Raw genomic sequence first — 11614 nt, forward strand, 5'->3', positions numbered from 1 at the left:
TGTATATGACCTTGTTTTTGTTTTGCATTTTGCTTTCGCTTCCCTTCTACCCCCACTTCTTGTTTTGGCATCAGTTCAGTTCAGTCGCTCAGTCGTGTCCGACTCTCTGCGACCCCATGAATCGCAGCACACCAGGCCTCCCTGTCCATCACCAACTCCCGGAGTTCACTCAGACTCACGTCCATCGAGTCAGTGATGCCGTCCAGCCATCTCATCCTCTGTCGTCCCCTTCTCCTCCTGCCCCCAACCCCTCCCAGCATCAGAGTCTTTTCCAATGAGTCAACTCTTCACATGAGGTGGCCAAAGTACTGGAGTGTCAGCTTTAGCATCATTCCTTCCAAAGAAATCCCAGGGCTCATCTCCTTCAGAATGGACTGGTTGGATCTCCTTGCAGTCCAAGGGACTCTCAAGAGTCTTCTCCAACACCACAGTTCAAAAGCATCAATTCTTGGCGCTTAGCCTTCTTCACAGTCCAACTCTCACATCCATACATGACCACTGGAAAAACCATAGCCTTAACTAGGCGGACCTTAGTCGGCAAAGTAATGTCTCTGCTTTTGAATATGCTGTCTAGGTTGGCCATAACTTTTCTCCCAAGGAGTAAACATCTTTTAATTTCATGGCTGCAATCAGCATCTGCAGTGATTTTGGAGCCCCTAAAAATAAAGTCTGACACTGTTCCCACTGTTTCCCCATCTATTTCCCATGAAGTGATGGGACTGGATGCCATGATCTTCGTTTTCTGAATGTTGAGCTTTAAGCCAACTTTTTCACTCTCCTCTTTCACTTTCATCAAGAGGCTTTTTAGTTCCTCTTCACTTTCTGCCATAGGGTGGTGTCATCTGCATATCTGAGGTTATTGATATTTCTCCCGGCAATCTTGATTCTAGCTTGTGCTTCCTCCAGCCCAGCATTTCTCATGATGTACTCTGCATAGAAGTTAAATAAGCAGGGTGACAATATACAGCCTTGATGCACTCCTTTTCCTATTTGGAACCAGTCTGTTGTTCCATGTCCAGTTCTCACTTTTGCTTCCTGACCTGCATACAGAGTTCTCAAGATAGGTCACTATTATTCACTGGTCTCTATACTTCATAGGCCTTTTAAATTTGGAAACCCATATTCTTCAGTTCTGGGAGTTTTCTTGATTTTTATTGACCCCCCCATTTTCCCTGTTCTCCCTTCCTGATATTTTTCTGACACTGAACTTCTTAGTTTGGTTTTCTAATTTTTCTCTTCTAGTTTCTTTTTTTGGTCTATGTGTGGAGACTTACTTATTTTTAAGCTCTAAATCTCCTATGTTTAATAACCAAGAGTTCATTTTTTTCATTCTCTGCTTGTTTCTTTTTGATGGCATCCTATTCTTGTTTTATGGTTGTCATATCTTCTATTAATTGTAGTTTTTCTTCTTCCTCAATACTTTTTTATTTTGTTGTATATACTTCTCATTACATACTTTCCTTCAATAGCTGATACTTTCCTTTAATAGCTGATGGTCCTTCTCTGCTTATATTTAGGAGGAGGATGAGAATGCAGATTGAAGGTCCATACCTGTTGTGGGACTTGTCATCTTTGAGCTTCATTCTCCCCCAATTTGACTGAGCTGTAGAGCTGGGCAACTCCCAAAGACAGTGTCGTTGGGCTTTTTCTTCTTGATCTGACTGGAGTCCTCAAAGAAGAGACTCTTCTGGTCTCTTGCATGCAAGGAAGACGTGGTCCAGTGGAGCAGAGGACTCTGGTTCTCAGCATTCAGGGTGTTCATTTAACCCCTCTATTTCCAGTCTAGTTTTTGTTGTTAACTGTATCTGTGTGTTGGTATTCCAGAGGTCATCTGTTTTGCCTTTCAAAGGAATAAATCTTCAGTGTTCTACCCTAGTGGCAAGAAGAATTTGGGAATCTGATTACTTCTGAATCAGACTTTCAAGGAACACTTCTTGAGGACAGTCCTCTTTCCTTCACTTTCACTTTCATAGATATCTGAGACTGCCAGTTTGAGTCTTTTAGGGATTCTTCTATGTAAAATCAGACTGGTTCTTGTTTTATCTCCATCCTTAGCTTGCAGTGCACTTTTATTTACTTGATCTGAAGACGTGAAAAAGTTTAAGGTCTAGCTAACAGAAATCTGAAGACTCATCAAATGGAGCTCTAGTCATAGGCCTCTCAGTCAGTTCCCAGACTGAGTTTACACATACAGAAGCCTTGAATAAAGGGGCATCTTAGTTACCTGCAAGAAGGACCCCACTCTTCAGCCAAAAGTTTATATTGTTAGTCTTTCTCTCAGACTTTCCCAAAGAGCCTTGTGCCCATTTACCAGTGTGACTGTGCACTTGGGAAAAGGGACTCATCAGATTTGGGGAGGATTACTAAACACAGGCTCTAAACTGAAGACCCAGAATGTCCCTATGTTTCACCAGTGAGAGTAGGAGCTTCTGGAGATCACGTGATCAGTAGAGCTGAAGCTCAGGTACATCTCACATTGGGTCCAGTTTATCCCCAAATCCACCCTATGGTTATTCTGTCCAGTTCCCTCAAGCATCATTGGAAGAGACATATTCAGCAACTGGGAGAATCCACACACTTGTTTTTCTTGGATTAGCTAATTCATTCAGCATTCATTAGTTTGTCTTCCAGCTTACCAGTTTTATTGCTATCACCTCTTCCCTGTTGTCTTCCCTGTCCTTGTGTGTCTATGACCCCCACCCCACCCCTAATTTAAAAAAATTGGTTTAGCGTTCCAGTAGGGAATGAGTTTGGTACATAGGTTCAGTTCCAGCTTTACTTGGCACCACCATCTTTATTATTTTGCTGGGTGATGCTACCTAATCCTATTGCTTTGAAGGCCATCCAACCTCACAAATTTATGTCTAAAGCCCCTCTTCTCTTTCTTCTAAGCTCTAGACATGCATTTACAACTGCTTATTCTACTTTTCTCCTAATATACACATCTCAGATGCTTCATTCCCAACTGTCTCCTTGAAATGTCCATTTCTCATCCAATCTTCTTGTTCTCAATTAATCTCACACTACCAACCACCCTATTCCTCAATTCCAAATCCTCTTCCTTCTTTCCTACATCAGCTTTATCAACATGTCTTATTAGTTCTAGATTTCAAGTATGTCCAAAATCCACCTCCTTCTCTCTGTGGCTACTGCCTTAATCTAAGCCATTTTCATTTCTCACCTGGTTTCATGCAGTAACCTCCCAAATGCTCTCTGCTCTGACTCTTGTCCTGCTACAATCCATTGTCTACACAAAAGACAGAGTGAGAATTCTGAATTTGAAATTAGGCCACATGCCTTTCCTGATTCAAAGCTCTCATCGCTGTGCCCCTTCACTTTGAATGGCATCCACACTCCTTACTCTGTCTGCCAGGTCCTGCCTAACTCTCTGACTTTAGTTCCTGCCAAGGTCTTCATTGTCCCCTCTGCTTTTGGTCACACAGGCCTTGTGGTTCATCAAAGGCACCAAGCTTATTCTATCCTTTGCAGCCTTAGTTGTTGTCATTTTGTCTCATTGAATATCGTTCACCTGTATCTTCACGTGGCTCACCTCTCACTTCATTTAAGTCTCTTCTCAGTAGCATCAGCTCTGAGAAGCCTTCCCTGACCACGCTCTGCGCCTTTCTCCCAGATCCACCATTACTCTCTATTACAGCATATAATTTCCTTCTGAAATCCTTCTGAAAGTATTTGGTTTTTTTTTAAACTTTCTTATCTTTCTCCAGCCATTTGAGTATAAGCCCTCTGAGGGCATTGGTTTGAACTGTTTTGTTCCTTGGTGGTATCATCACAACCAGAGCAGAACCAGGCCCTTCAGTTCAGTTCAGTTCAGTTCAGTTGTTCAGTCGAGTCTGACTCTGCGATCCCGTGAACTGTAGCACGCCAGGCCTCCCTGTCCATCACCAACTCCCTGAGTTCACTCAGACTCATGTCCATCATGTCAGTGATGCCATCCAGCCATCTCATCCTCTGTTGTCCCCTTCTCCTCCTGCCCTCAATCTTTCCCAGCATCAGGGTCTTTGCAAATGAGTCAGCTCTTCGCATCAGGTGGCCAAAGTATTGGAGTTTCAGCTTCAGCATCAGTCCTTCCAATGAACACCCACAACTGATCTCCTTTAGGATGGATTGGGTGGATCTCCTTGCAGTCCAAGGGACTCTCAAGAGTCTTCTCCAACACCACACTTCAAAAGCATCAATTCTTCGGTGCTCAGCTTTCTTTCTAGTCCAACTGTCACATCCATACATGACCACTGAAAAAACCATAGCCTTGACTAGACAGACCTTTGTTGGCAAAGGAATGTCTCTGCTTTTTAATATGCTATCTAGGTTGGTCATAATCTTCCTTCCAAGGAGTAAGTGTCTTTTAATTTCATGGCTGCAATCACCATCTGCAGTGATTTTGGAGCCCAAAAAAATAAAGTCTGACACTGTTTCCACTGTTTCCCCATCTATTTGCCATGAAGTGATGGAACCAGATGCCATGATCTTAGTTTTCTGAATGTTGAGCTTTAAGCCAATTTTTTCACTTTCCACTTTCACTTTCATCAAGAGGCTTTTTAGTTCCTCTTTACTCTCTGCCATAAGGGTGGTGTCATCTGCATACTTGAGGTTATTGATATTTCTCCTGGCAATCTTGATTCCAGCTTGTGCTTCATCCAGCCCAGCATTTCTCATGATGTACTCTGCATAGAAGTTAAATAAGCAGGGTGACAATATACAGCCTTGATGCACTCCTTTTCCTATTTGGAACCAGTCTGTTGTTCCATGTCTAGTTCTCACTATTGCTTCCTGACCTGCATACAGATTTCTCAAGAGGCAGGTCAGGTGGTCTGGTATGCCCATCTCTTTCAGAATTTTCCACAGTTTGTGGTGATCCACACAGTCAAAGGCTTTGGCATAGTCAATAAAGCAGAAATAGATGTTTTTCTGGAACTCTCTTGCTTTTTCCATGATCCAGTGGATGTCTGCAATTTGATCTCTGGTTCCTCTGCCTTTTCTAAAACCAGCTTGAACATCTGGAAGTTCACAGTTCACGTATTGCTGAAGCCTGGCTTGGAGAATTTTAAGCATCACCTTACTAGCATGTGAGAACTGGGCCCTTAGTAGATAGATATTCAGAGACTGTTGGATGGTAGGAAGGAGGGTAAGTAAATAAACTCTTGTTGAGTTCCATAATGATTTTCATCATGTTTGTTCTTCTGGGATGTCTCAGAATTGAGCCTTTATATAGACTTCTTTCCCACCTTGACTGATTCTACTTCAGAATGCCTTTACGTGTCCCCCTCTCTCCTTGTCATTAGGTCTGTTTTAGGGCTCAGAGTTTGAGTTCCCAAGTAGCAGACTGCAGATCCTCTTTTCTAACTTTAGCTGAGAAGACACACCTTAAACCACAGATGCAGGATCCTGGATGACACTTTAGTGTAAGGACAACCAGTGTCCTTTCTTATCCCTTGGTTCTGATCTAGTATGGTGCTGGATTAGAAACAAGAGATTGAAACTAGAAATGTAGTCTCAGTATTAGGAGTCTGCTTTTGCTTTTCTGCTCCCTTTCAATCAGTCTTTTTATTTTTAACATCATTCTGTGCCAGCCACTGATCCTGTTAAAAACTGAGTGTGAGATATAGGTGTGGGGAGGAGGGAGGGTTGATCAATTAGTTTCATTTCATCATCAAGAAAGGAATTTGAGAGACTATTGAAGCCTCCTATGTCCTGTCACCAGCTTCAAATACAATGCCTCCCAGTCTACTCCTCCTTGAGTTATATGGCACCTGAATGCTTGTGGGTCCAGTCATAAGTTTCTTTTTAATATCAGATGAAGTGGGGATGAACCCAAGAAATGACCCCTCTCTTCTCTTTCTTTTGTACAACTCAGGAGGTTCATCAAGAACGGATTGCATTGGAAAACCAATTGGAACAACTTCGTCCAGTCACTGTATTGTGACCCTCCCCGCCAAGATTCAAGTAACAGTGGGTGACCTTTTCTGCCAAGATCTTTCCTTTGAATGTTTCAACGCAACTACATGTCATAGATATCTGAGACTCAAAAGCTCTGAGCAGCGGAATATAATCAATATCACCTTTTCTCTTGTGCTTCACGCGTACATTTTTACTGTGGTGGAAAAAATACAACTGATTGTCACACTTAAAATTGTAATTATCAGTGGAATTCATATCTCCCATTCTTAAGTATTTCCTCAAGGTGTTAGATGTTGCTCCTTATTGAAAACCAATCTTCTAGCAAATAAAAACAATTTAGAGCATTATTTATTTAAAGAGTTTATGATTTGTACAAGACCTTGTAACCCAGTACCTTCAGGATGCTTGTTTTATTTTCATATGTATATCATATATAGTAGGTTGGTTTCCTGAATAATTGTTATTCCAACTAGATAGTCTTTGGCATGATGATGATAAAAACAAAAACTAGAAGTAAACAAAATCATTAGCTTTAGACTGGCACTGTACCCTCCACCACTATACGTATGCCAAAAACTGCTTCTCTAGTGCCATCTTGATATTATATCTAGCTATGAATAGTACATGACTGTTGTTTTCTATGGAATAGCAAAGACTTATTCAGTCTTACACCTCTGTGAAGTAGTAGTTTTGTCCATGATCTGTTTAACTTGGCCCAGCTACGCTGTCAACACAAATAACTCAGCCCGTTCATGCAGGTTTTTGGACAAGAGCAATCTGCCCTAACTGCCTTGCCCAATCAAATTAAGTAACTAGTTGCCAGATCTCTACTTCTATCCTGCATGGGTTAATATATCTGTAAATGCATGAATTTGGAAACCACTCATCAAATGTGAAAGGCTGATGAAACTGTTTGGACTGATGAATATTTGTTGTTTGAACCCAGGTATTCAAACTAAGGAAGAAGGGGCAGTGATTATTACCAGTAATCCAACAGTCTTTGGTATTTATTTTTGTCTTTGTTATTTTAACCCAGATCACAAGTGTATTGAGTATGAAGAAATAATGAAAGAAAGCTGATCCTTACACTTGATATATGATTATTTTGTTCTCTGTGAAGTGACCCTTGAGGAGGGATTGGTTTATGTGCAGTTCAGAGGCGCCCAACCGACTCCAGTGTAAGTGATGTAAAACATAAAACAGTAAGCTCCAATCACAGAAGCCAGTATTCGATAGAAATCTACGTGGCCCCTGCTTGTCCTGCAGGCTCAAGTTGACAGTGGGAATTGACTGGCTCTCCCAGGTATCTGGGCTCTCTAGCTTTAACAGCACTTCAAGATACTGATGGCAAATTTGCCATCTCTTGTGCATTTTGCTAGTTTACCAGTTCTTAAGCTATTGTGTGAAGTGTGCTAGGGTCCTTTCTGAAGTGGTTTAGCAGAGCTCTGCAGTTTGCAGGACTAAGCCTTTAATTTCAAGAGAGTTGACTGCTCTGAGAAGAAGTAGGCATTTATTTAATGCTTCCTTACTCCATTGGCAAGCTTTATCAGTAGTTTAATGGCAGAAGAGAAATGCTCAAACAGATGATTTTTTTCCAAAGAAAAACAAAATTGTTGATTCTGTTCTGTATATATTAAAGGATTCAGAATTGCTTGGATTTTGAAAATCCTAAGACTTGAACTCTTTCTCTAGTCCCCTTTCCTTCCGTTTTGGCTGCCTTCTTTGTCCCTGTGGGAGGGTTTCAGGGTCAGTTTAAACCTTTTCTAAAATATGAATGGGTGAGTGAACATTTTTTAGGTAACCTCTTTTCACATGTTCTGAGAACTGGGGGCTGCAACACGTTTTATCAACAGTGTCCACATCGCAGACGTTTCACATCATATTTGCCTTTTGTTCCACTCAATCCAGGAAAGTCTAGCATATGCACTTTATCTCATAATCTTCCAGGACATACGCACATACTCCAGATAGCACTTCATATCCATTAAGCAGACATATAAACTAAAGAATGTTAGTCAATGTTCTACATTTTTAAAATATTAACATGTTTTTCCCTCATCAAGCCAAAATCAGAGTGAGCCAAATTAGGAGTTTGGGGTTTTGTTTAGTTGGCTTGCTTTTCATTAAAGGAAAAAACTTGCACTGGACAGTCAAAGGCTCATGTGTTGCATAGTCTCAGCAATATTTTAAGATAGACATTGCATTAAAGCCCACAACAATACTATCTATACCCCACCTTCCTGACTGGATTTAATAGTGACCACAGTCTCTTAGTTGCCTAGAAGTGGATGTTTTAAAAAACCAATTGAATACACATACAACATCATTATTACCTAGCTAGTGCTTATCCTTTGTTTCTCTGTTTTCTTAGGATGTGTATTTTTAATTTAGGATTATAACTCCTGATAATGTTTCTGTGAGCCTTTTATGTGATTTATAGGAAGACTGGGTTATTGTTATCACCATTATGCCTCTTTTGTAAAACTACTCAAGACTAAGACCTGCTTGTTGGGCAGAAATCTGTGGGCAGAATGTTGATGTTACCCCCCATCCATGAGGGTTTAATAACCTTATTGTTAATCAGTCTTCCTCCATAGGAATCTCATAGTTCCAAGGATGAATGCACAGTATATTACCGATTTACTGGGTACCTCAGCATCTCTGGTTTATCACTTATTGCTTTGGCCACCTCCCTATCCAGCAGCCATGAAGCAAACCCAAAAGGCAGATTTCTAGAATGGAGGAGTATGTCATAATCAAGGCAGACATTTGCCTTAGTTGGAGGTATCTGACTGCTTTATAAATATTAGAGAAATACTTTGGATCTGGTTAGGAGAGGAGGCCGCTTAGCTGGGAGCTGTGCCCATTTTCTTCTCATTGCACAGTAGGATGTCGGAGATGAGAGGACCTGTTCCCATATCCTGCAGCTGCTTTGGGGAAACCAAGGCCCTAAGAAACCACAGTTCCTAGTCCAAGAATCCATAGAAGGAGGGAGCTATCGACAGAGTTGGATTTTATGGATTCTAAGTTGAGTCCTCTGGCCACTAGCAGTACTAAAAATAGATTAGAAGGGTTTCTTCTATTTACCATGTTTTATTTACTTAATTAATCAGTTTTAAAATATGGAAACATGTTTTAGTGAATTTGAGATCTAGATATTTCTCTTGGATTGAAGCAAAAAATAAAATCTGAAAGAATAGGATTGAACTATTTGTTCTTCTGAACACCTCACCTTTCATGATGTAGTAAATTACCCTGGGTTTCTTGGCAGAACTTTTGACAGCTGTTGCTTTGAATGAATTCCATTCCTGTATTCCTTATGGGAGTTTGTTTTTAAAATAGACTACTGTGATTGAAATGAACTCAATATGTAGTAAGTTATAGTTTTCTTCAATATAGCATGGGTTACTTGGGTTGCAAATATTCCATTTCAGCATAGTTTAGGGTGAGTAATCAGAAACATGAATTTTTCTTTGATTCCCTAGTAATGTCTGAACTAATATTAAAGCATTCCTCTCTTCACATGTGATTTAATTCTAGTCTGTTTCTAAATGATATGTGTCCATTTCTTAGATGAGCTTATAACCATGGTAATGATAGATCTGTGCTTATTAATAGAAGATCAATAAGAAAATAATCTGGAATGGATGTTTTTTTTCTTGCAATTAAGACAGACATTTGTAAACATAGTAGTTGGAAAGATCTCAATTTTAGTATAACACCTTAGAGGTAAGAACATTTGTTCAGCACAAGCTAAAATCACACCTCCTGACAAGATATCAGTAATGGGATTTGATTTTTAAAATATTAAGAAAAGAATTACAAATATCCTAGCAACCAAATCTTCCCATATTACTGACAAGTAGGACTCAGTAGGTTGTGGTTTGAGCAGTGTGAATGTGAACAAAATGAAATCTCAGTTGAGAAGTCTTTTTCTCCTCTAGTTAAAGAGAACATTCTAGTAACTTTGGCTTCTCTTTCCAAGTTGTTGACTCTGTTTCAGGTGTACTCTTTGAAACTGATTTCGAAGAATCACTTGAATTTACACTTTAGTTATGGGTGCTTTGTTATAGTATTTTGCATCATGACCCAGTGTGGTTCAGATTCCTAGTAAGAAGTTGGGGGGATGCGGGCTTTTGGAATCCTGAGTTGGAGGCATATCTTGCTTCCCCTTCAGCCCAGGCTAAGGAAGGCTGCCCACCAATACCTGCAGATCAGTCATCAACAGCAGTTTATGAGTCTTACTCTATGAGCCTCCCTACTTTGTTGTTTGCAGTGAGAGATGCAGCTAGTTTTGCGACCCTCCCAAGAGCAGCTCTAAGAACAGCAGACCAAGAGGGCCAGACATGCAAAGCAGTGTAAGCCAAATCTGCGCGCTGCTTCCTTCTCCAGAATAGGTTTTCAGAGATTGCCTTACCAAGCATTTCCTGAAACAGCCAGACTGTGAATGTGGGCGAGACATCCCAGGTGCACACTTGAGGCTTGTCTCATTGTTTTCTATGTTAATTAACATACATGATGGTAGAGGGACCTTTTCAAAAAGCATTTCAGGTTTTCGACAGGACTTATTCTAGTGACGGAAGCGGTGCTCTGCTCTCAGTAGTTGAAGAATGTTTGTGTTTTGTGTTTTGTGGGTTCTCCTGTCTTGCTCTAAGTCAAGTTCATGATTGTGGGAGATTGGACAAAGTGGTTTATGATTCTGAAGACTAGAGGACAATGGAACTTAGCAGGTTGGAACTGGAATTTGAGGATGGCAGTAGGGAAACTTCTGGTCCCAATTTGGTCATAAAGCACTATGTTGGACATCAGGATTGGATCCTAAAGCTCCTTCAGAGTGTCCTGCTTTGGGAAGGGAACTGGTGATGCAGGTGCCCCCTTGTATGGAGATTAGGTCAACTGAGTTGAATTGGTTTTTATTTTGAGTCAACTTGGGTGAGGACTTTGGCAGTAACCTCCCTGAGAGCTGGTTATACCCTTTGCTTTAGCACTGCCATTCTTTTTGTCTTCAGCACAAATCCAGTGTTCAAGTGAGCCAGAGGTGGGAAGAGCCATTTTAGTCTTTGTAGCTGTGGGCCCGGAGAGATAATTAGCTGATGGTCTATTTTAACCTCAAAAGTAAAAATGTATATTTTTTCACTACAGGTACATTGAACAGTTAAATGAGGAACAGCAAAATTATATATTTGATGCCTTCTGTCTTTTCATGATAATGTGCTAACAAGTTGTGTTCGTCTTTTACTCAGCCAGAGTCTCATTCATGTGCTAAACATTGGAAACTCTATGTATATTAGTCTTAAACATAAATAAATACAGGGTATCCTACATTTGGATTGTGATTTGTCAACTCAAGCTAACCTTACTGCCTCTCTTTCACACTTGTTGGAAAGTCTGTGGAGAACATAGCAGGTTAAGAGTCTCCAACTTTGTAAAATGTACATGCTGTGAAACTGGGGTGCTATGTGACAATAAATGTCAGATAATGAAGTTGACTCTGGTGTAGTCTTGGTGTCAGTCAGTATATTGTGTGTGTTTGGTCTTGTGCATGTAATGCAAGTGACGTGAAAAGGAGCTGACAGCCTTCCCTATTCAGTCAAAGTCTGAGATCTGGTTATTTTCACCTCCTGATCTGAGCTGGGTCCTTAAGCTCGATAAACACTCCGCATTCCTGGGGTATTGTGGCTAATTCACAGTGCATTTT

At 40.6% G+C, this 11614-nt stretch overlaps 1 protein-coding gene across 2 annotated transcripts in view; it reads left to right on the plus strand.

Moving 5' to 3' along the window:
• Window positions 1–11405, plus strand: part of REPS2 (RALBP1 associated Eps domain containing 2) — a 251389-nt gene extending 239984 nt beyond the window's left edge. For both annotated transcript variants that reach the window (XM_070291379.1, XM_070291380.1), the window contains exon 18: window positions 5873–11405. In XM_070291379.1, the coding sequence (XP_070147480.1) occupies window positions 5873–5941 (69 nt within the window). In that variant the 3' untranslated portion in view covers window positions 5942–11405. The remainder of the gene's footprint in view (window positions 1–5872) is intronic.
• The last annotated feature ends 209 nt before the right edge of the window (window positions 11406–11614 follow it).

This window comes from Ovis canadensis, chromosome X (genome assembly GCF_042477335.2).
Source record: "Ovis canadensis isolate MfBH-ARS-UI-01 breed Bighorn chromosome X, ARS-UI_OviCan_v2, whole genome shotgun sequence".
Classification (NCBI taxonomy): Eukaryota; Metazoa; Chordata; class Mammalia; order Artiodactyla; family Bovidae; genus Ovis; species Ovis canadensis.